The 26,397-nt window shown below is 37.2% G+C and overlaps 1 protein-coding gene across 1 annotated transcript; it reads right to left on the bottom strand.

Annotated features, from left to right (window-relative positions):
* LOC144643323 (lipid droplet-regulating VLDL assembly factor AUP1-like) lies at positions 1-20,906 on the bottom strand. The gene is made up of 16 exons (XM_078502530.1): positions 20,703-20,906; positions 19,292-19,429; positions 16,994-17,078; positions 16,594-16,662; positions 13,267-13,381; positions 12,707-12,779; positions 12,536-12,572; positions 12,174-12,218; positions 7,901-7,974; positions 7,110-7,164; positions 5,649-5,724; positions 4,444-4,602; positions 1,656-1,792; positions 1,205-1,308; positions 372-871; positions 1-329 (listed from the first exon to the last, which is right to left on the bottom strand). The coding sequence occupies exons 1-15, from the start codon at positions 20,900-20,902 to the stop codon at positions 847-849; spliced, it is 1,392 nt and encodes a 463-aa protein (XP_078358656.1). The 5' UTR covers positions 20,903-20,906; the 3' UTR covers positions 1-329; positions 372-846.
* Positions 20,907-26,397: the final 5,491 nt, after the last annotated feature.

The raw sequence follows: 26,397 nt of genomic DNA, 5'->3' as shown, positions 1-26,397 counted from the left end.
TTTTTTTCAAGCAAACACAATAATTTATTGCAGTAAGTTTTATTAATTAGTCAATTTGAACAAATGCTAATGAAAGTCTTTTCCCTGGCAAAACATTATTTTCTTCAGATCACGCCTTTCTTTCTTGGTTTCACCAAATTCTTACAGCAACTTGCTACATGTAGCTGCTGATCTCCAACAACAACAGAACTTTGTTTAGCAAGAAATGACTAAACATTTGTAAACATATCAGATTTATCACCTGCATATTTTGTTTTGCTCCTATTCCCATATTAAGGGGGGGGGAGACCCTAACTACAAGCCTTGGCTGATGGTTGTTAAAGAAGATTCTAAACATCTTGGCTCCCGACCAAAAATTTTCACTGTTCTACTTCTTGAAACTATATTATTTTATAGGTAACTACCAGTATCTTCAATAAAGGTCACTGAGCAGAATGTTTTCCCCTGTGGTGTTGCTTGTTTTCTAAGATCTTATAAAATGTAATAGTATTTTGTTGTTATTATTTTGTATCCTGGTTGTTGTTTTTGGGGACAGTTCTGCATAAACATAACATTGTTCATACAAAACCTCCCCCTCTCACCCCCTCCCCCCCCCGACTGTAGTTTGTCATGATGTTACCTAGGTTGATACTCAGGTTTTTGGTTGAATGAACTAAGGGTTAAGAGTCAGTACTAACTAAGGGTTTCTTGGAAACACAAGTGATGAACTAAGGGTTTTCTTTTTGCAACACAAAATGTATGACTGTTGATACATGAACTTTACGCCAACGCAACAGAGATGGAGAGGAAGGTGACAGTACTGTTCCAGTATGACTCCCAGGTGAACCTTGGCAGATAACTGGAGTTCTAAGTCTGATCGTCTCTAAAACGCCTGAAATAGAAAAAAATAACCATCAGAAATTATCCTGGGTTACTATTAATACTTATAATAATCTTTTTGATACAGAGTCGGAACTAAGAGTATGTAATTTAACTGCACCATTGTGTTCTTCCAGGAAATATCCATATCTCTCACAAGGAAGACTGTTTTTTGGTTTGAATTCCCCCTCCCCACTGGAAATTCCAGTTTAGCCCCATACTTTTCTTTACATTTTGAGCTTTTGAGACCCCTCGGCCTTTCGGAATTTCAACTGACTTTCATGAGGTGGGTATGGATATTTTCTTGAAGTGCAGATTTAATGATCTTAATGGAGTTCTTTTTTACCTTCTTGCAATTTCCATCATTTCTTTTTTTCTTTGATTAAGAAGTTTTTGCCTTTCATCTGGACTGCGTGAAAATGTTATTGTTTGCGGTTTGGTTGGTGTTGTCTGAAAGAGAAGAGAATGATCTAAGCCAATCTAGCCCAGGAAATGGGGATGGATTGGGCATGTGTTGAGGAAAGAATCGGGGGATGTGGGGAAAGAAGGTTTGTTCTGGACACCAAAGGGAAGGAGAGCACGGGAAGGCCTAGAACAACTTGGCGAAGGTCAGCGGAGAAAGAACTCAAGTCCCTGCACCTGACCTAGAATGGAATCCGGAAGGTGGCACAAGACCACTCCCGCTGGAGAGAGACTGTGGAGGCCTTATGCGTCCAATGGCGCCACAAGGACTGATGATCAGTATGGAGAATTCACAATTATTTGAGCTTGACACTGAAAATGTTCAAAGCACCCACCTCTTTAGGAAATCCTGAAGGGGTAGTTCTATTAGAATCACTAGCTGACTTGGCCTCAGATCCTTCTTTCTCTGGTACATAACTGACTCTTCCTTCCAGAATATTGGTGATGGTTGTGTCAACACAGTGTGTTCGACCTTTGATTAAAAATAATAATTATACTGCAGTAGTTATAATAATATTCATCCTCGGAGACCCAGGGGCAGTTTGTGGGGCAAGAGAAACGCGAAAAAGCGGGTAAAAAATAGCGCGAAACTGCCAGTTACATAAATCAGCATATAAAAGTTATATTGACTGAAAGTGCCCCTGGGGAAAGATTCTTACCAGACCAGTTCAAAAAGCTCTCTGAATACTGCCTCGTGATTGGGCAGAAAAATCTTTTGTTTTCCCTTTGTATTATTCTGCCCAATCGACGACCAGCTTGACTTTGGTCCTTTTGTACACAAAAGCCAGTGCTAGAATCGCTGCTGCACGCTTTGCACGCGTAGCTAGTCGCGATCGGCCGCTTGACACATCTGCCTGGTTTGTTCGTGAAAAATATACTCTTGTTTGGAAAAGTTTCGCCTCAAACTGTCATCAATCTTTCCGTAAAAGTTCTGAAAAACATCCATTTTTATAGCAGTGCAACAAGCTGCATATCGCACACAAACTTTAATAGCTCGCAAGCAGCATTCAAGTGTTACGATTCCTGCGATCGACCACAATCTGAAGAATCCGCCGTTTCTCCGCGGGCATGGCCGTCAAACTTTCGACGTTTTCGACCAGGGGAGGCACTAGCCGAAACGTTTCCTTCCCGAGCAAATTCTCCGCTAAAAAGCAAGACAGATATAGCGAGCGAACTGGCTTTGTGTACATACTTCGTTTGCATGAGAACACAACAAAAGGACCGCAGTCAAGCTGTTCGCCGATTGGGCAGAATAATACAAAGGGAAAACAAAAGATTTTTCTGCCCAATCACGAGGCAGTATTCAGATAGCTTTTTGAACTGGTCTGGTAAGAATCTTTCCCCAGGGGCACTTTCAGTCAATAGAACTTTTATATGCTGATTTATGTAACTGGCAGTTTTGCAGTATTTTTTACCCGCTTTTTCGCGTTTCCCTTGCCCCACTAACTGCCCCTGGGTCTCCGAGGATGAATAATATTAAAATACTGATTGAGGGATAAAAGTAAATGTAAGTAGAGGGATTCCCCGGGGGGGGGGGGGGGGTACTCAAAAAGTTTTATACGGGGAGGCTCCACCCGAAGTTCTAACCCCTTACCCTTTTATATACCATTTTTGACAGAAAATGTACCCCTTTCGTATACCTTTAACTGAAAAAGGTACCCCTTTCATATACCTAAGAGACATGGCGTGTACTTAAAATATGACGTTTTCTTGTCATTTTTATGTAGCGCTTAATAAATTAAAATAATACAGCCATAAATTGCGTCTGTTCGAAATATTTTAATAAAAGGCCCTTTTACATAGCCAAATGACAGATTTCCATACCCTTTCATATACTTAAACTCGTGAAATACCTACCCTTTTATATACCAGAAGCCTGAAAAAGGTACCCCTTTCGGGCGGAGCCTCCCGGTATAGACCATTATAGGGAGTACCCCCCCCCCCCCCCCCGGGAAGTAACAATCAAGCAGTCCAGGTTCGAGTCCTGGCTGGGGTCATTGCCTTGTGTTCTTGGGTAAGACACTTAACTCTCACAGTGCCTCTCTCTACTCAGGTGTAAATGAGTATCCCTGAGATTGACTAGCATCCCATCCAGGGATGAGTAGAAATACTCCTAGTTGCTTCATGCTTCTGAATCCAGGATAAGCTCCAGCCTGATGGGTCACTAGGCTCAAACACAGACTTAACTTACCTGACCTTACCTAGCTGAGCTGGCACAAGGGCACAAAAATATGTGGGGAAGTGGCAAAGGCAAGTGGAAGGCAAACAATCACTATTGTAAATACCCATACAGATTGACTGCTTGTGTCATTTCTAGTAGGCTTGACAGGGACTTTACCTACCTACCTACCTACCTACCTACCTACCTACCTACCTACCTACCTACCTACCTACCTACCTACCTACCTACCTACCTACCTACCTACCTACCTACCTACCTACCTTCCTACCTACCTACCTACCTACCTACCTACCTACCTACCTACCTACCTACCTACCTACCTACCTTAGCTGGCACAAGGGCACAAAACATGTTGGTAAGTAGCAAAAGCATTATTTAAGTACTTATGGTTAATGCTGGCTTAGTATTTTAATTTTCTTTTCGCTCGTATTAAACTAATATTAACAAATTTTAGTTCAAACATTAACTGGTACTGTTTTTCTTTTTTTTTTCCCATGTTCCCTTTTTTCCCTACTTTTCTAAATTAAATTATCACTTATACATACTTAGTTACATTGTACTTATTTATTTTTATTTTATTTTATTTCATTTTGTCTGCATGGTACTTAATTACTTAGTAATTGTCTTATTTTACTTCTGTCTTCTTTTATGTACAACCTTGTCAAAGCAATTAAATTTTTTTTTTTAACTACTCAGCTCGTTTAGTTTATTTCTACTCTGAGTAGTTTTTTTGCCTATTTTAGTTAATTTATTTTATGCTGTAATTTATCTTCTATTTAATTTGGCAAAATAAAATGGTTGTTGTTGTTGTTGTTGTTGTTGTTAAAAGCAAGCTGAAGGTGAGCCACTGTAAATACCCATATGCCTAATGGATTGTCCACTTGTGTTGTTTCTTTCACTTAAAAGTGGACATGACTCAGAAAACAAAACTCGTAACTTACTCAGGTCTCTTGCTATGGATGGAGAAGGAACCTGAGGTAACACTTCCTTTACTTGTTGTACCATTTGCATAAGTCTTGTGTTGGGACTTGCATTGTTAGGACTTTGGTTAGGAGGGACACTGCTATTCTGTACTTCCTGAGATTGGGCCCTTGCTTGAGCTACAACGTAATACATGATATGCCCTTAGTTTCAAAGGTGCAGATTCTGTAAAATCATTGTAAGTTAAGTTTTGATAGGAACAAATAATGTAAATATAATGTAAAAAAAAAAATTGTCCATGTAGTGATTGTGCAGTTCCAAAACATATTATACCTACCCCATGCCCGGCGTATCAAAATCGAACTAAAAATCAATCGAACCCAATCGAACACCAATCGTTTGATTGGCTTTGGTAATCGAACAAAATCGAACATCTATTTTACTGTGAGTTCGCTTTTCGAACCAATCGAACCAATCGGACACAATTGATCGCAATCGAACTTAATCCAATTCGATTTTGTTTGGAATCCGTCTCTTGATAAGTAAATTACGCAGGACTAACTAGGGGGACAGTGCACCATACAAAATGTCCGTATTATAAACAAACAGGAGTTCAGTTCAGTAATCAAACCTTCGATTGAGTTCGATTGTTGAATGTTCGGTAATCGAACGTTCAATTTTGTTCGATTGTTACTGTTCGTTAATCGAACGTTCAATTTTGTTCGACTGACCAAATTTTTATTGTGAGTTTGATTATGTTCGATTACTGAACCCAATCGAACGATTGGTGTTCGATTGGGTTTGATTACCGAACGTTTGATTGGATACGCCGGGCCCATGGAAGATCATTGGAAATCCTGAGGGGGTGGGGGGACTCAAAAGCTTAAATTTTTAAAGGAAAGTATGGGGCTAAACTGGAATTCCCAGAGTAGTGGGGGGATTCAAACCAAAAAATCTTCCATGGCCTATGGGTCTTGATATTTCCTGAAAAAACACATTGCAACTTTCTCCCATTTTATGATAGCTATACATTTAATCAGTTAATGTTACACAAGCATTAACTTACAGCTGGAATTTCTGGAAAATTAATATTAAATCAATATTAATATTATTTAAATGTGCCATAAACAAAAGTGTCAGAAAAACTGTACAATTACACATGAAAAATATCAGGAAAAAGGTGCCCGGACTACTGAGAGGTATTTTTTAAGTGTGACTTGTGTACCTGTTTGCTTTATTAATTCATTAACATCTTGAGCTGTATAATTTGTGGCTGTTACTCCAAGAACAGTGGCCATGTGCTACACGGAATGAAAGAAGGTACTATTAATAACCATTAAATATAGAGGTGATACATTCTATACCATCTGCAACTTGACAAAGACTGCTCAGTAGGTTTTGACCTGTTTGATCAATGGAAATAAAACTGGAGGTTGAGAAGGCATCACTACCAGACAATTTAGATAGCTTTTATTTCTGATCAAAGATAATTAACAATTATTCTTTGAAATCGAGGTGAATATTCTGCCGCTATTCACCGAGATTTCAAAGAATAATTGTTTTAAATAGTATATACACACGAAGTGATCTCAACAACAAGCGATCTCAAAGTTTTCAGAAGGAAACCATTTAAAGTTGATTTAATTGACCTCTCAATTCATGCGTGGAAAACGTACATATAAGCGGCACTAACCGACATGCGCAAAACAGTTTACAGAATCTTCAAACATGGCAAATCTAGTTAATCTTCGATAAAATCCTCGTCACAATCTAGCAAAATGGTCCTTTAACACCACTCAAACCTGCAATCTGATCAAAAACCTGCTTGCAAAAAATTTTGACCGTTGAATCAAAGCTTTTGAAGTTCACTTGAATTGAAAATTGAAAGAGCAGTTGGCGAAGGATCCACCTGAAAGTTTGGATTATTAACTTACTGAATGTCTGCAGAACTGTGGTGAAAACTGGATGTTTTCTTGCACAAAGACTTTTTCCTGAATATTTGTGGAGGATAAATCTGCAGTATTCATTTCTGCCGATGCCGTGCGAAGAGCGACTTGACGGTAAGCAATTGTTTATCATTTCAGTACTCGAGTTGTGTGCACATTGTGCTGCAAATTGCGAAATATGTAGTCTTCTCTTACTTTGAAAACCATCAGGCCAAATTTCTTAGCCTTTTTTTGTCTTTTCTGGTTCAGCATCTTCTTGTATTCTTAGTATTTGCGATTCAGAAACGCCGGCGAAACGCGAGTTTACGCCGGCCATTTTGTTTCAGTTTGGATCAAGCATTATTCACTCTGTAGGGAGTGAATAATGCTCATTAGCCCGAGATAGCGAACCAATCAGATTGCTTGGAACACCAAGATCACTAAGTGTGTATATACTAACAGATATTATTTACTACTCTGAACAATAGATCACCCAAGCTATCAATCCAATCAGTCAGTCAGTCAGTTAATTAATCAAGTGACTTTTAAAACTCAGCCAAAAGAAAACAATTAATTAAATTAAATTTTATAAACTTAATTGGGAATCGTGTTAGCTTTGAAAACTGAGTACTAGCTTTGTAGTTTGAATTATACAATGAAATTGACAAGGTTGTCTTGTATTTTGATACTATGAAATTTTGGAATGAAATCTAACAACACAGGACATAAAAGCTTAACACAGCATCATAAGGGAAACATACCTTCTGTACATCACTACAAAAATCACCTGACTTGGAATCTACTGGAGGAAGTACCCTACAAGTAAAAGAATTCATTTCTTCTGTAAGTAAATGACAATCTAAGATTCATAATTATTTAGTTTATATTTAATATAATTGTTTTTCAGAACTGGAGAACATTTATTTGTGCACACAAGGAAAAGATGTGTGTTTCCAAATAAAACAAACTTTAATTCAGTGCAACAAAATTTCATTCCAAATAACCTACTAGACAGTTTATTCTGTGAGCGGTTCAAAATATCTGCTTTTATTATATGGCTACAATAGTACGCGCGCTCTGATTGGCTGCTGAGCGGGCATTATTTTCTTGTAATGACCGGGCATTATGAAAAAAAATTCGGCTCGGCGGTTTCTACATGTTTTTTTGAGTTGTGAGTAAAAGCTACTAGCGCAATTGCGAGAACGACAATAAATACCGACAAAATGTAACTATCTTTTCAACAACTGAAAGAAAAATATTAGCATACCGATACTTCTTTTGTATGAGCGACGAAGAGAGCCACAGAGAGCGAGAGCGAGTTTCACCTCGGTGTTTTTTAGATATTTCAGTTTAGAATAGCGCTAAAAGGCCATATAATAAATAACTTATTAACCTCGTCCGTTTGGTCATTACAGGGCAATCTCAGACCTCGGCCTTGATGTATTGACCTCGCTATCGCTCGGTCAATGCATCAAGGCCTCGGTCTGAGATTCCCCTGTAATGACCTCACTCTCGGTTAATAAGTAGTATGTGTTATGCTGACCATACTAACCTGATGTGATAAAGTGTGTATGGAACAAACATGGACCAGAACAAATCTTGCCACCAACCACTCTCTAAAACATGCTACCAATGGAGAAAACATGTTTACTTAGTACAGCAATTACAGATTGCACTTTTCACTTCTCCTCTCAGTCTATTGGCATATCTTTTTACATCTTTTTAACAACTTTAAAATGGGTTCTGTTTAAATTGCCTATAAAGTAAAAATTTATTAAATAAATGCTTATTTGAAAGACTTTCACAAATAAAGAAGAATGGCGTTTACCATTTTGAAAGATCTTCTTTCGTTTAGGAGATATTCACGTTTTTGTGTTATGCAAATGAGGAAAGTTATGACGTCATAAATTGTTCCACTAAAAGATAGATCACAAAATCAAGGATATCTCTGAAAATATAAAGGTGATATTTCTGAAACTTGGCATCAGTAGTGACCTTCATTAAAGGTGCAAGATGGCTCATACTATGATGTAACCATGGCACCACTCTTGGTTCCAGGCTCTTTCTGTCATAAACCAAATATCTCAATTTGCAACCCTTTAAAGTGGGACAGAGGGTCCAGCTTGGAACACACATGATGCCTATTACCCTAACTCTCCTCATTAGCTTGTTGGGAGTGGATCATCTTTCATTAAGCAAAAACTGGGGATATCAGTATTAATTAAAATAGGTATTTGCATGACAGGTGTCATTTTGTGTCTTTTGTGGTGTACATTAATCGTGCCAAGTTTGAAGAACACAGCTCAAATAATTATTCCAAGAGATATTCTTGATTCAATGCTTCATCTTTTTGTGGAACAATTAATGACGTCATCACTTTCCTCATTTGCATAATATAAAAACGTAAATATCTCTAAAACAAAAAAAACATATTGCAAAAAGGAAAACACCATTCTTCTTTATTTTGAAAAGCCTTTAAAATAAACAGCAATTATTTCTTACTTCATAGGAATCCCTGGCACATTCCGCCATTTCATTATTTGCATGATTAGTTTGCTTCGTAAAACTGAAAATCCCTTCTTTTAGATTTTTCTCGAAAGCAGTTCTATTTATGTTTGATAATCTTACTGTGCCGCTTATTTCTTTTTTTTTCCTTTTACCTTTTCCTTTTTTCTTCATTTCTTTTTCGTTTTTTGTTTTTCCTTTTTTCGTTTTCATTTCTCTTTTTTCGTTTTTGTTTTATCAGCAAAGATAGTTTAGAAACGCCTTACGGGTCTCAAGGGATGCTAGGATATGTAGTCCGTTGTCAGTATGACTTTAGACGCCATTTCGCAATGAATTTGGTTGAGGAAGACGATATTCGAACCCTTGTCTGCGCAGGAGAAACGTATGGCGAAATTGCTTCCTTGGTACAGGCTCAGATTTGGTACTGTTAAAAGTGGCTTTAGCGAAAGGAATGTTCGGGAATACTGCCGTGTGCGAGCAATACGAAAACCCAGGGCTTGTGAGTTAGACAAAACAGTTCTTCAATGTGTTTTTGAAGTTGTAAGTTTATTCTTATTTCACTGAATAGGTTGCAGACAAGGTAGTTCAAATTTAACTTCTCATTGAATTTAATAGGTAGGTCCAAGCTATGGACGGGAGATGATGCTAGGCTACATTTATAGCAAGTTTGGTGTGAGAGTTGGTCGTCGAAGATTACAAAGCTCTTTAAGACGCATATCACCTGTTTGTCACGAGCAGCGACCAGGTGATGAAATGACATGGTTCGCCGTGCAAATCCAGTTGCTTACTATCCTAGCACCCGTTGCGGCCCGTAAGGCGTTTCAATAAAGTATTTGCTGATAAAACGTAAACGAAAAATGTAAAAAGAAAAAGTAATAATGAAAAAACGAAAAACGAAAAAAAGGAAAATGAAAAACGCAAAAGGAAAAAAGAAAAAAAGAAATAAGCGGCACGATAAAATTATAAAACATTAATCGACCTGTTGAAAATTAAAATCTAAAAAGAAGGGATTTTTAGTTTTACGAAGCAAATTAATCATGCCAAAAATGAAATACCGTATGCCACGGATTCATAGGCACTTTAACAAATGAATTTCTATATTAAGAGAGGAAGACACATGTACATCAGCTCTAGCTGCTTTTCATAAGCTGGGTCCTCTGACCAGATCAAATTGGCATTTGGAAATGATGGTTTTTCAGGAGTAACGAAAACCAAAGAGCTGGTGAAAATCCTTGGAGCATGGCGAGAACCAACGATAAATTCAACCCATATAATAATGGCACTTGGCCAGAATCGAACCCAGGCCATGTTTGGGGGGAGATGAGCACTCGCACCAGTGGGCCATCCCTGCACCCCACAATAATTATCAGTGGAACATCACTGTAAGGTAGGTAGGTAAGTCCGTATACAAGCCAAGTGGCCCATCAGGCCAGAGCTTATCCCGGTTTCTGTAGCATGAAGCAACTCTGAGGAGTATTCCTACTCTCCCCTGGATGGGATGCTAGTCCATCCCAGGGTTACCCCCAGCAGTAAATTCACCGGTACCCATTTATACACCTACAGAGGTGAAGAGAGGCACTATGAGAGTAAAGTGTCTTGCCCAAGAACACAACACAGTGACCCTGGCTGGTACTCGAACCCCGACTGCTCGATACGGAGTCCAGCACGCTAACCATTAGGCCACCACTGTAGGGTATATTATTAATTGACGTATATTTTGTTCAATCTGACTTTTTGCTCTTGATTTTAAGGTTAAAAAAAAAATGTAATGTAATACTGGATAATGGGAGAGACATCTTAAACTGCGACACTGTTTTGTACAGTTACAAGCTTAGTGCATGTACATGTATCTTGAAACAGCTTACCATTATGATTCAATTAAAGTGTATATGACATGAAAAATATTTTTTGCTTATTTGAAAGGCCTTTCGAAATACAGAAGAATGGCGTTTTTCTTTTCAAAATATCTTTTTTCGTTTCAGAGATATTGACATTTTTGTATTATGCAAATTAGATCAGTGATGACGTCACAAGATTTGACTCCAAAAATGGTAAAATACTGAATAAACAATATCTCTAAAACTATTGAAGCAGTGTTCTTGAAACTTGGCACCACAAATGTGCATCACAAAAGGAACAAAATGACACCCTTAGTATTGTTGCCATAGCAACTCTTTCAGCTCCAGTCTCTCTCTGTCACAAAGACAAATATCCCCATATCTGACCTCTAAAGTGAGACAAAGGGTCCTGCTTAGAACAGACATAGTTCCCATATTGCCTTAATTCCCAACATTGGTTTGGCTGCGCTAGATGGTTCTTGGTTTAAAACAAAAACTGGGAATTTCAGTTTTTATTGAGACAGCACCAGCGGCAAAACTGTTGTCATAGCAACAGCCCTAAGAGAAACATTTTGTTTCTTTTGTGATGCACATTTGTGGTGCCAAGTTCCAAGAACACTGCTTTAATAGTTTTAGAGATATTGTTTATTCAGTATTTTACCATTTTTAGAGTCAAATCTTGTGACGTCATCACTGATCTAATTTGCATAATACAAAAACGTCAATATCTCTGAAACGAAAAAAGATATTTCAAAAAGAAAAACGCCATTCTTCTGTATTTCGAAAGGCCTTTCAAATTAGCAGAAAATATTTTTCATGTCATATACACTTTAAGCGCCCAGCAGTCCTTCCAATAAGCGCCCCCTTCCGATTGAGCACCCCCCTTCAAATGTGTTTTTATTTGTTAAAATAAGCGCCCCTATTCCAATAAGCGCCCCCATATTTATACGCGCCGCTATTCTAAAAAGCGCTCCTATCGTGGCTAACTGACCCTACTGAAGTTGTTGACGTCGAAAAGATAAACTCATGACCATTCACCGTACCCTACATGTATATAATTTTTTATTTACTGCGAAAATGAACAATTCTTGTAAAAGAAACTGAACTTTCAACAATTTGTTACTGTCACAGTTTATGTTACTGCTAGTAATACTCGGTATATTAAAGTTTTGTTTTGAACATTTGGTTGTTTTGCAAAAAATTAAGTAAGCGCCCTGTCCCGAATAAGCGCCCTGTCTCGAATCAGCGCCCTCCCTTAAGGTGCCAAAAGTAAATAAGCGCCCTGGGCACTAAATTGAATCATTACGTAATTTATTTCTCTCCATGCACAAAACATGTGTTTAGTAATGATAATGAGGGGATGTACCTAGCAGAAGATTCTTCTAAAGGTCTAACAACCCTTGGCTCACATTGGGCACTTTAAAAATTGTGGATTTCTTATTTCATTAAACTTGGTAAATCAACAAAAACTTGTTAACTCACAGGAGGTATCTGGACAATAAGTGGACGTCTCACTGAGATTAAAACCTGAAAGAATTACGTCAATTTTTTAACCGTGAACACATCAAAAACTAACCAAGAACATTGCTACTCAGAGAAATAAATATACATTATGACAGTCAGTTTTGAAATAGTAGGAAAATAGCAAGTCAAACAGAAAGTACATTTAAATACAGTGTGTGATTTGGGGGATTCAATTTATAAAGTTCAAATTAAACATCATTCTTTGGTTGGACACTCACAGGATCATGCTCCAATTATTGTAATGAACCAATCAGAAAGTTAATAAAAAAATTATGTGCTTAAAGAGCTCTATTTATAATGTTACAAACATGATGACTTACAGGCAATACAGTGCTGCTGAACTGAAAACACCATGGGCTGCAACATAAAGAACAAAATATCATTGTTAGTAACATATTTTTTGAAACCATTAAATTCTAAACTGGTAACAATTTTGTGACAATCTGTTTTATAAACAGTGAAGGTTTTCCTTCTGGTACATTTGTACATACTTGAACTTTAGAAGGCCTCTTTTCCCATTGGTGATTTGTTCTTCTGGAAATGCTAGAAGAGGAAGGCCAGACCCTAAACAATTATGTGATAAAAAAAATCAGAAAAAAATCAAATCAGTACAGCTGAATTATTGTTAACACTTGACAAAATTTTTTAATAACTTTTGACAGGTTTGCAGTAACTTTCTTATGAGTTCCTTCAATTTGATTTAACTAAAGAATAAAAAAAGTCAGTGCCTGCTGGCCTAGGGCTAGTGGATTTTGCAGTCAGGCTATGGGACTATCCTTCACATGCCCAATGGGCAAGTGAAGCATCATAAGCATTGTGCGTACAAGAATTCTTTGGGGGTAAGCAAAAATGCCAGACTTTTGGGCTAGAACATCCTGGCTACAGCTTGCCTTTTGGGTAAGCTGGAATTCAATTTCTTTGCACCCTGAGACTTTAAGTGGGGGCAGAGTTGACACATACAAAGAATGATGACAAAATCTTAAAAATAAGACTTGTCTCAGGAGTTTATTTGGCTAAACTTCCAATGACAATGAAAAATAGGTTTTCATACCCTGTAAGTATTCTTTGATCTTGGTATCTGTGTTTTCTTTGTCTTTGTCTTCACTAAAGTCTTCATATCCCAGGAGCCATTTAATGAGCCATGGACAATTATACCTGCTGTATGGCTGAAAAAAGCAAAGTGTTTTTTTTTTTTACACCTTTAAATTAATCTTTAAAAAATCATTAAATGCAGTTGTACCCTTAAGATTTGTATGTAAATTGGAGCATTTTATAAGTCAGAATACTAGTTTTATTCGGGCACATTTATTCGCAATATGATCACCAGTGTGGTTTAATTTTTATCTTGGCTCATTTTTTTTCAAACCAGTTTTAGTTTTTTCAAACCAGTTCAATTTTTTTGAACCAGTTTATTTTTTTCAGGTCTTAGGACTTGTTGACAGGATTTCGGTAAATTTTCATTAGGCATCCACTTTGTTATTATGGCTAATATTTGTGGTGATGCTTCTGTTCCAAGGCGGAGGCTCCAACAAGAATTATTAGGTTTTTCCGGTTATTATTATTGTTCTACATTTTATTTTTAACTTCATGATTTACTCTTGAATAACAAAACAGAAAGTGATAGTCACTGCACATTAATCTAAAAGTAGTTAAGTTATTGTCACGATGTGTTCATAATAAACAAGCTGCAAGACTTAATTTGAATTGAGTTCTTTTTTTCGTTGTCATTGTGCTGACAAGGATATAAATTGGTGGATGAAATAATGCGTTAATTCTACCAAACTCGGTCACAACACCTGCATAAGTACCGTAATGATTCAATTTAGCGCCCGGGGCGCTTATTTACTTTTGGCACCTCAAGGGAGGGCGCTTATTCGAGACAGGGCGCTTATTCGGGACAGGGCGCTTATTTAAGTTTTTGAGAAACAACCAAATGTATCTAACAATAACAGAAACTGTAACAGTTAGAAATTGTTAAAAGTTCAGTTACTTTTAAAATAATTGTTAATTTTAGCAGTAAATATATACATGAACTGTACGGTGAACGGTCAGGAGTTTATCTAGTTGGCGTCAATGACTTCAATAGTGGCAGTTCTCCACAATAGGGGCACTTATTAGAATAGGGGTGCTTATAAGAATGGGGGCGCTAGTTAGAATTGGGGCGCTTATTGGAATAGGGGCGCTTATTTACAAAAACACATTCGAAGGGGAGGCGCTTATTCGGAAGGGGGCGCTTATTGGAAGGAGGGCGCTAAATCGAATCATTACGGTAATTACAATTCTTCAATTTTCCAGAAGGAGATTTGAATGAAGGAACAATGTCTTGTCGACACGATCAACTTTAATAGAGATAAAGTCTCCAACTGAAGAAGTAGCGTTTGAATACTCTTTGTGTCTCTCCGGCCGTTTTAGCGCCTTGGGCTGCACCATGATTAAGCAGGATTAAAATACTTTGTGTGATGAGCAGTTATGTTCATGGCCCACTTATGTTCCTTGCTGCAATTGCATGGACAGTTACGAGAATCCATTCAATCAATCTCCAGGAGAGATAAAAGTTTCGGAGATTGAATAGGTTTATCAACAATCTTAACACAACTTGTGCATGACTGCTGCTCCGCATGAAAAACTGTATGAACAGTTGGACAAACATGGCTGTCAGTTTCACGTTACTAGTGACTAAAACAGGAATTGCACCAGAATCTTAGTTTTTTTTTTTCTATCAAAGGGAAAGAAGAAAAACTCAAATTGATAGCGCCGGGCAAGAATCGAACCCGGGACGTTCGGATCAGAAGCAAGTTTCATGACCACTACGCTACCAGGGAGCTGGCTCCTGGAGAGCGACAATTTAAAGAACATATAGTGTTACCCTTACATATACAAAGAGCTAACCGTAAACAGGCTAACCGCAGCGCATAGTAGGCTAACCAAAGTGAATAGTAGGCTAACAGGAGTGAAAACTAGGCTAACCGGAGTGCATAGTAGGCTAACCAGAGCACATAGTAGGCTAACCGAAGTGAATAGTAAGCTAACTGGGGTGCTATTAATAGCAGTTAATAGCTTACCATACTCATTCCCAGTGCAATCCGAGGTCGGTGCAATTCCTGTATTTAGTCGCAAGTTTCACGTTGACTTTGGAATAGTTGTCATGTCTCTTAATTTACAAGCAATTTCTCAACCACAATGAGCAGTTCAAGGGAGAAACAGCACTTCGTAAAAATCTCTTTTAGCCACCACTTTTCTTTTGTCTGCTGAAATAAGCCCACTTCTTACTTGTTATATATTGTCGAGATTCTCCACTTCAATCGTTCGATAGCTGTCTTCTTGCGATTGAATTCCAAGCTGCTTCACGGTCTGGTATTTCAGGTAAGCTTTGGCTTTGCTAATGTTAAAGAACTCGTCTTTGATAAATAGCGTTATTGGCGATCCTTTTTTTCACTTGTTTCTCTTTCAATGCCGCTAATTCTTTGCAAAACGTTTCTTTCGAAACACATATGGCATGGTTCAGCCATCTTTCGAATTTTCTAAGTCTCATTTGCTGTGAAGTGCGCATGTACGCATATTTAGCCGAGCGAATGGGAGTCTGGGACCGAATAAAATATAATAACAACAAATCTGGGTGAAATTTGCAACAAATCCTTTGTGATCAAGTGGTTACAGGCGCAGTATTACAAAAAAAAAAATAACAAATAAATATCTGTGTATAGGGGGTAGTGGGGATAGTAAAAAAAAGGGGGGAGGGTGTAGGGTATATCAGGGGGGAGGTCAAAGGGAGAAAGAGAGTAGGGAGGTAGGGACTGAAAATTTCCCATAATTTTTCTGTGTTTATTCTTTTCACCCCCCCCCCCAAAAAAAAAAAAAAAAAAAAAATACCATGCCCCTATTTTTCACCACACCCCAAAAGATGAAAGCCCTTTTCAGACATTTGATAAATAAAGTGGTTCAAAAAATATTCAACTTAACTTCAATTTAAAAAAATTTTAACTGGTTCAAAAAAATAAACTGGTTTGAAAAAAAATGAACCACTCGAAAAATTAAACCACAACACATAGCCTATATCTGCTTGTTGGAATTTTGTATTGTTTTCTAGCTAAAAAAAAAAACATAAAAAAGTCCAACAGGCAGATACACCAGCTAAACACGTATGTTGTGAATAAATACGTCCTTTATATAAAGGTATAATTTATGCCACAATTATATGTTAGTAACCATATATGTAATAAATTTAATTTCTGTAAATCAATCTTTTTCTTCACTTTCTTTAGAAGTATTAAATAGTTTTAGCATAAATTTATAATTTTTATATTAATTAAAAATTAAAGTATTCATTATTAATAAAATATTTTCTATTTATTAAATCATAACTCATGATAGGGCATACCATAACACTTGGAAGAACAGTCTCAACAGCAACATTATCTAGTGCTGTCACATGATTGCTGACAACAACCTGAAATAACAAAATTTGAAAAAGAAAATTGTGAGGTGTAATTCTCCCACTCGGAACATTTCTCAGATTTGACAAGTAAATTCTATTAGTAATGATAGTGTAGCTCTAACGGCTTGTTTTCACCAGCAAGGGTGTCGTAGTAGGACGACCCTCCAAATATTTCTTTTCTGCTTTCCGACAGTTTAGTTTTCACTGGCTCATAGGCAATGGACTCGTAAACAGGATTCATAATTTACTCAGCTTACCACTTTGTCAATTTGATTTTCATTAGATCATAATATTAGATATTGGATTGCTGATTAACAACCATTATGAATATTGTGGTTGATACCTTATGCTGGCCTTTATTATAATTTTCACATCCCTCTTGACTGACAGCAATGCCTTGTATGGCACAGGACACTCTCAAAAGAATCCTACAACATAACAAGGAAACCAGTTGAACTTACTTAATTCACTGAAAGGTAATAGTTACATGTATACTTACTGAAGGTAAAGACAAAGTCTGCGTCCCATGCCGCCACAGCTTATATATCCTAGTTTAAGCACTACACCTGTATAGGGGCAATTCCACATGAGAATGTGAAAAATCCAGATTTTTAAAAAGTGATTGGACATAAATTCATACCCTGTACTATATTGTTGACAAGTTATAGTACATAGAAAAATAAGTTTCAGTTCGCTTGTGATAGCAATGCATTCAGGGGGGGTCTCCAAAGTAAGTGTTTATTTTTTAATAATAAACAATAGGTGAGAGACAATTTTTTTAGCTTGCTTTATAAAATTGGGAAATAATTTGTGTCTACAAACAGTTATATCAGAAGAAATACCTCAAAGGAGTTAACACATAAAAAATATAAATTTCACCCTGAACTTTTTTAAAAAAAAGTTATTAACAAAGTAAATTTTGTTACGGACGTTACGTAACGTCCGTAACGTTTACACAATCTTTTTCCATTCTTGAAACAACCATTTAAAATATTTCAAAGATATTTCTGCCACAAAGCTAAATATTCTTTAGAAACACTTTGGTAAAAAGCGGTCCCTGAAAAACTGCAACATTTTCCAAAAAATGGTAACAAAACTTCGTTACGGACGTTACGTTACGGACGTTTCAATTCTTGAAGCTTGTGATTTTGGACTGTTTCTGCCACAGTTAAAGGCAATTTTGGATATGTGAATTCTCAAAGAAAGCAGTGTTTTAGAGAAGGAATGGATTATACCCACTGGAGTCCAGTATATGTCTGTGGGCCCATGATAGTTTGAGCATGCTCATGTTTAAGGCTGAGTACCTTATGTAAAATGCATGTAGTGTCCTTCATACTGTGATGGGACATTTCACAGCTTTAACATAAAGTACCAACCAGTTTGATTTAAAAAATGTTAAATACAAGCCATTTTGAACTTTTATGTCCAAAAAGAATGTGGCCAACAATACAAAATAATATAATAAATCACACAGTGTAACGTCCGTAACATTGGCTGTAACATCCGTAACGTTAAAGTTCACATGTATAGCATTGTATAATTGCGAAAGTGAGTTTAAATGAAATGAAGCTTTTTGGTTCACACAACTACTATACTTCAAATATTTGGAGCAGTTCATGCAATAAGCCCTGACACTTCACAGGAATTTTCCATTAATACCAGTGCTCTTGCCCATGTGGTTGTTTTTTATGTAACGTCCGTAACGGTGTGTATTTTGCTCTATTTTAACATATAGGCCAGTCAAGTGGAAAACTTTTATAACTCAATTAATGCGTCAGTAGGCACAAACATGATAATCAATGTAACATTGGACAACCTCTTCCTATTCTTTGCCTGTGCTAGATTAAAGTTTCAAAAATGACTCTGAATGTAACGTCCGTAACTGTGGAAATGCCCATAGGTATTTCTATCCCCCCTGGTGGTTAGTGCCTTGACTCTGGATCGAGCGGTCCAGGTTTGAGCCCTGGCCAGGGCACTGCGTTGTGATCACAGTGCCTCTCCCCATCCAGGTGTATAATCGGGTACAGGCAAATTTACTGCTGGGAGTAGCCCTGCGATGGACTAGCATCCCATCCAGGAAGTTGATATACTCCTTGTTGCTTCAACTGAGATGTCCAAGCTCTGGCCTGATGGGCCAGCAGGCTTGAACACAGACTTTTCTTAGCTACGCCGGCCCACCCCCTCCCAACCTGAATAGGATGCTAGTTCATTGCAGACTGTTACTCTCCAGCAAATTAAATTCACTGGTTCCTATTTGTATACCTGGGTAGAAAGAGGCAAATTCTCATTTGAATTGATCAATTTTTAACAAAGAATTAGCAGTAACAAGTTCAAATACACTTTTCATTTGTGTAGAGCTCTGAGCATTAATTTTTATTTAAAATCACTGACTATTGATATTTTAGATGTGCCATAATTATCAAAGAGGATGTTTGGTCACAAAAAGGGCAGAAGACACTTTTAATAGGAACGAACTCTTGTCAATAACATCGTTCCAAATTGCATGCTGCAATATTGTGTCCATGGTCCTTATGACAATTCTTAGCACTTTCACGCCATGCACAATTAACATAACAAAACTTGACATTTGATGCTTCAGGAAATTTAGCATCAACATGTTAGTTTACCTACTATTCCTTACCTTCTCACAAATGACTCTTTAGGTAAAATTGACAATATTAGAATAAGTTGAAGTCCAAAGAAGATTCTAAATATTACGAGTAAGAGACCACATGGGATGTACAGCAAGAGAAGCAACAGTGCTCCACCATCTGGTAACCTGAAAAAATACATTAGCTGATTAACCCTTAGGTATACAAGCAAATTCATACCCCCACCATGGTACAAGGCAAGATGGGGATGGGGGAGGGGGTTGATGGAACCCTCAATGTGAAAGCCTGTCTTTCTTTCCACTAGCACTGCATTTTATGGCATTTTGCTTGGGGATGCCACAAATAAAAATTTTGAGACAGTTTTTGAATGAGAAAGTGAATAGGTACCCTTTTCGACATCTGTTTTTTCATTTTTTTGCTTTTCCTTTTTCTTTTCTTATCTTTTTGCTAGTTGTTGTCCTTCTACATGTAGCCAAGGGTAAAAGCCTGGGGAGGGGGGGGGTACTCCCTTAAAAGGGCTTAACGGGGACGTGCGGCCTGATAGGGTATGGTTTTCGCCTCTTTTGTCTTGAAAACGAACAGGGTATATATTTTACCCCTTTTGTCTTAAACGGGGTATCTTTACATGGACCAATGTCAAACAGGATAGGCTTATATGCCTGCAGAGGTGTAAATTTATACAAACTTAGCGACAAGCCGAATTTTAAACAAAAATTCCGTATTGCTGACTTACATTGATTTTGGCATCGACACTTAGTTTAATTCACGTCTACAACAAAGCCAGTGGGGGTAAAAGTGGGAAAGTTTCCTCTGCGTTTTTCACTAAAATTTCAAAGTGTTTTCAAACGTATTTCAAGTTCAATAATTCCAACCACTACAATTTACGTATCCTTAGATCTGTTCTTCAAGTAGAGATTCGAGTATAATGCTTTTTTTGGTTTAAGGTGATAACGTCAGAAGTGAAGGTCAGCGCTCATCACAGTCAGTTTTGGCTGGCACAGTCATCAATGGGTTAAGTTCAAATATCCAACAGTCCATAAAAACTGTTCACCTCTATGCATGGTCAATCAAAACTTGCCATTGTTTTGAAATTAAATTTTCCATTGTTATGAGGGAAATATGAACCAGTTAAGCTTAGGGGACACTTTCTTAAACTGTGAAAGAGTCCCTTATGTGTTTGTTCAAAGGGGATCAATTAAATAAGGGGGTGATTTTCCATTCTTGTCACAATTTCTTGATAGACCAAGAGGGGAAAAAGTCATGAATAGGAAGCAAACCTTCTTCTATTCAGTAAATTGTTTATAGATAAAAATCATTATTACCACTAGTAAGCTTTTTAACTACTATTTTAAAAGGGCCTATTATGCAATTTAAGCTTAAATTGCACGTTGATAACTTTCTGTGGGGAACATGGGTATAAATTCTTCATGGACAACCTACCTGTTGTGATAAAATAGGTCCGTCAGTCCTGTATTCAAGGCCATTTGAAAAATTATGTAAAAATTATGATTAGTAATCAACAGGGCAAAACCCTGATAAAGAAATGTGAAGGAAAACAACTTCGCTTTTCCACGAAAGTAAACTCGACTTTCGAGGCCGACTTTCGACCTTTGAGCGATTGGCCAGCGATTTGACCACATTCGCAGTCAGCAGATGCAGAACGGCACAGATCATCCTTCATGTAAAACCCACGGTTCTTTCTCGAGGTAAGGATGGGCCGATACAGGTTTTTCAAAACGATACGATATCGATACGATATTTGCCTTTTTTCTCGATATCGATATCGATATCGATACTATGGCGTCATTTCTATACTGACTTCATTGGTATCTCACGTGACTTGTTTGACCATACAAAGGACAGTCCTGGAATTATAAATATTTGCCAGGAATGTTGATTTTTGGTGTTTTTGTTTCACTGTGGACTAGATCAAGTCAAGGCAATAGAAAAATCCAAATATTGACAAGAAAATCAGTATTTGTTTGCGCAAAAGTGCATTTTTAAACCTCAGGTGCTGACCAGAAGACTGCAGGCTCAGGTCACGTGTGCATTATCGAAAACGTATCGAAAGTGCGATATTTTTCGAAAGTATCGATACTTTTCAAAATTGTCAAAATATCGATGTATCGAATATTTGGTATCGAGTATCGGCCCATCCTTATCTCGAGGTTTCCTCGTGGAGCCAGAAGCAGTCAAATATTTGCATAGGGAATCTAGGCATGGTAGTTAGGCATTAATCATTTGTAGAGCTCGAGAAATTTTATTTTATCTTGAAATAAGCCAAAACAAGACACCTAAAGCTTAATGCTTAAAACCGGGCAGTTAATGTTTAACTACCTGATTAGACAAGTACAGCAAAAACTTTTAAAATACCATTTAATTTATATTGAGTAACACGCAAGTCTGTGGATTGCTTGTCCATGCTTGGACAAATTCCTGCTTAGGCTTTCAAATTTTTATTTTTCTTCCGAATACTGAATAACCTAGGTGTTGAAAACGTTTTGTGTGCAATCTTGAATAAATGAACTCATACCAGTTAAATGGCAGTACAAATGATCTCCGACCAAAACAAAGAAACAATTTGAAAGATTTCGTTAAAAACTAAGACGCGTTTTTAAACATTTTTAAAAATGTACCACACCAAAAAAATGGGAATAAGAACAAGATAAGAAAGCTTTTCAGCTTTCAAACATGCAAGCTCTTCACGTCAATTTTGGGAAGCAGTCACGCAAACGCAAGTTCTTGATTGCGTGATTCATTGCAGGTCATTTCTCCATCGCCGTTCGGTTCCGACTGAAACTCAAAACTCCTGAATGAGAAACAAAAAATATATATTTTATATTCCTCGCTAAAAAGAGTGGAGTAACCAGAAAATTACAGTATTGGCTCCTGCTCGAATAAAACGAGTCACATAAATAATAAAAAAAACGAATAAAACGAGTCACATAAATAATAAAAAATAGGTCACCAAGGGTGACATGAGTCTAATGCCGTATGGCATAGTGATACAGATTGCGCGGTTTTCGTAAGCCGGTTAAAATTGGTTAGAGGTTTGTGTTCGGGAGTTTAATTTAAAATGCTTATAGCAAGCTAGGGGCATCGTGGATGATTATGGATGAAAACGAAACAGTCATAAATGTTATATGCTTCACAAAATTTAAAGTATGAACAGGAGTTGATGTTACTTCTTCCGTATTGTCCGTAAAAGCAGAAACGATTAAACATTTGGACAAGATTGCGTGACGATTTACAAAAAGCATGTTCATTACAACAAGGGTTGAAGAACTTCACATCGTTTTCTTTCAGATTTTTCACCATTTTGATGATGACTCTTGAAACAGATTTTGCAATAAAAGCACTTGAAATAGTGACTGTTACTCCATTGTACTGTAAGCACTTAGTGACAGATTTTCCTAAAAACGGGTGTAAATGCTCACGTCAATATAATGATGACCTTTTGAACGCTGGAAACTAGGCAATTATTATCGAGCTACCATACACAGGAGCGAAGACTGTTTATCATGATGTACAAATTTCGCGAATCATCACTTCCATATCAATGTAACCATTTTATGATTTTTTTAGCTGTAAGAAGAACTTAAGATCTCTGAGAGTCGTAAAAGCATGAAATTCGATTTCAGTGTATGGCAAAGGCCGGGACAGTGTAATACTGCAAAGCGGCCAAACAAACGCATTTTGATTTAGTCGCGTAACTTGATTTACATTTATCCATGTACATCTTTTATTTTTGAAGGTTTTTGTTTGCACTGTAAAGAAAAAATTGGTCAAAATTCGAATGACTTAAATACAAAAACCGAGGTAAAGTTTTCTATTTTTTAAAACAAAATAAATATTTGGTCGCATTGTGTAAATAAACGCGAGTCGCCGTCGAAATATTTTTTTCTCAAAGACGTCTTGCTTTTTAAGCAAGACGAAAACACAAGTGCTTAACTGAACTGAAAACGAAGATTTATTTTCACAAAAAGCTTACAAATGTCTTAACTGGAAAATTATTTCGTCCTGTTCAAGTGTTGAATAATCGTGACTTGAGAAAAAACTTTTAATTATGCGTGGGAACACGTGTCGCTGATTGGCTGTTTTTAATTAACTGCGCTGCGCAGTTCTTGCTCTGCAAGCGGTTTTTTAACTGCGCTGCGCAGTTCTTGCTCTGCACGTCCTTTTTTTTTTTTTTTTTTTTTTCTCAGTGACCAGACTGATGCCCCCGCTCGGCCAGGCTGGGATCACGCAAGGTTTAAAAGCTAGAAAACACTTACTAATGGGAAATTTTCAATGCTTTGGTCTTAATAAGCATGTTTAGCGTGAGATGCCCGATTTTGAAGCGTTTTATTCAAAGTAAATTCCAAATTTTCATGCGTCGAAAGAAAAATATATTTCAGCGGGCCAGAATCTGTGAATAAATACCATTACGTTGCTGTAAAAGAATGTGCTGACATGACAAGTTTCACTTTCGATCGGCTAGACCTCGAGTCACGTAATTTTTCAAAGCTATTATCAGCTACCTTTCAAATCTTTGCGAAGCCATTAATCTTTACTTACAAAATTCAGTGTGAAGTATTTTGAAGCGTTTGAATCGAAGAGAATACTAAAATTTCACGCTTTAAAAAAATAAGCGGGCAAGAATTTACATTTATTTACATTACGTTTGTGTCCTGGAATGTGCTGGCGTTAGCAAATTTTTACTTTCACAAGGCACTGATCGGCAAAAATCACGCAATGCTCTGAAAGGTTTAAACCTGCTACAAACGGAAACTAAACAAATCCTCTGGTCTAAACTTAGCATGTTAAGTGTGAAATGTTCGACTTTTTAGCGTTATTTATTTTTGGAGCTGTGTCATCTATAGGATTTCTGAAATCTGATGGACAAACATGCCTGACTTGCAAGAGTTACGTCATTGATAGATTAATTCCCCGGGGAATTCCCATTCAGCAAAACACAGGTCTGGTGTTCTTCTCAAATTTGATTTAATTATTTGCTCCAATATTCAATTTTCGGAGCTGGTTATTCAATCTTGAAACGGTAATTCAATGCAACACTGGATGCTGATTTAAAAGATTTTTTTGTTTCACTGATCAGGATCGTGGGAATTATATTTGGCCACCATTCTCATATAAGAAAAATGTTTATTTTCGGATGGAACTAGTCAACCATGAAATGTCACACAAGGTGTTTTCTTACCATCTTGTTTGTCAGTCGCAACATTGTTCGACGCAGGTAAAGGGGATAAGGGGAGGGGGAGGGGTGCATTTTTTGTTCCCCCCACATGGCTCCCCTAAAGTGCTCACGAGACCAGCGCAGTTGTAAGCTCTAAGAGCTCTTGTTTTTTCTCAGTGACCAGACTGATGCCCCGCTCGGCCGGGCTCGGGTCACGCAAGGTTTAAAAGCTAGAAAAAACTTACCAATGGGAAATTTTCAAATGCTTTGGTCTTAATAAGCATGTTTAGCATGCAATGTCCCATTTTGAAGCGTTTTACTCAAAGAAATTTCTAAATTTTCATGCGTCAAAAGAAAAATATATTTCAGCGGGCCAGAATCTGTGAATAAATACCATTACGTTGGTGTAAAAGAATGTGCTGACATGACAAGTTTCACTTTCGATCGGCTAGACCTCGAGTCACGTAATTTTTCAAAGCTATTATCAGCTTCCTTTCAAATCTTTGCGAAGCCATTAATCTTTCCTTACAAAATTCAGTGTGAAGTATTTTGAAAAGTTTGAATCGAAGAAAATACTAAAATTTCACGCTTTAAACAAATACGCTTTAGCGGGCAATAATTTACATTTATTTACATTACGTTTGTGTCCTGGAATGTGCTGGCGTTAGCAAATTTTTACTTTCACAAGACACTGATCGGCAAGAATCACGCAACGCTCTAAAAGGTTTAAATCTGCCACAAACGGAAACAAAACAAATCCTCTGGTCTAAACTTAGCATGTTAAGTATGAAATGTTTGACTTTTTAGCGTTATTTTTTTTTGGAGCTGTGTCATCTAGAGGATTTCTGAAATCTAATGGAAAACCACTGAGACAAACCCTGACTTGCAAGGGTTACGTCATTGCTAAATTAATTCCCCGGGGAATTCCCATTCAGCAAAACACAGGTCTAGTGTTTTTTCTCAAATTTGATTTAATTATTTGCTCCAATATTCCATTTTCGGAGCTGATTATTCAATCTTTAAACGGTAATTCAAGACAACACTGGATGCTGATTTAAAAGATTTTTTTGTTTCACGGATCAGGATCGTGGGAATTAAATTTGGCCAGCATTAGCATATAAGAAAAATATTTAATTTCGGATGGAACTAGTCAACCATGAAATGTCACGCAAGGTGTTTTCCTACCATCTTGTTTGTCAGTCGCAACATTGTTCGACGCAGGTAAAGGGGATAAGGGGGGGCGGCGCATTTTTTGTTCCCCTGACATGGCTCCCCTAAAGTGCTCACGAGACCAGCGCAGTTGTAAGCTCTAAGAGCTCTTGTTGAAACTAATCGTGCGTGTCCGTACGGAGTCCGTTCTTGCAGCTGATCATTGTTTTCTACATTACAGCGAACGATTATCGATCCCGAACCATTCCCTTGGGATTGCTAACAGCTTTTTTCATATAACAAAGAGTCTAATGCGCATGCGCAAAGCGCACGCCAGCATTAGACTCAAAAAAACGAATAAAACGAGTCAAATATCAAGAATAACAGAAAAATTTCTAAACAAAATTACAAAAGAAAATAAAAAGACTAAAAAAGGGCATGCATTAGACCACACGTACATGTATTAGATAACAGATGCTTCTAAAAATCTCAACTAAATGTGAAAAAAAGATTCAAGATGAGGCGAAGAAACATTTGAGTTGCATTAAAAATTTTGAATCCTTAAAAGCCGTGAAAATAGCATGCCGTGATAAAATTTAATTAATTATACGCGCCAAAGGGCAAGTTTTCATTTTTGCCGTCTATTCAGTTTCACAGGATGGCTTTAACGATTTACATCCCATTCTGGTTTGTAGAAATTATTATATTATTACTTTGCATTTCCATTTTGTTTTCTGAGTTCTTGAAAAGTGTGCAAGTAAAGTTTTTACATCATGAACAAAATAAGGTTCTTTTGTCGTGTAAACATTCAAT

This window comes from Oculina patagonica, chromosome 2 (genome assembly GCF_052425735.1).
Source record: "Oculina patagonica isolate OP01 chromosome 2, crgOcupat, whole genome shotgun sequence".
In the NCBI taxonomy this organism is placed as follows: domain Eukaryota; kingdom Metazoa; phylum Cnidaria; class Anthozoa; order Scleractinia; family Oculinidae; genus Oculina; species Oculina patagonica.
This window is presented reverse-complemented; position numbering and strand designations above follow the sequence as displayed.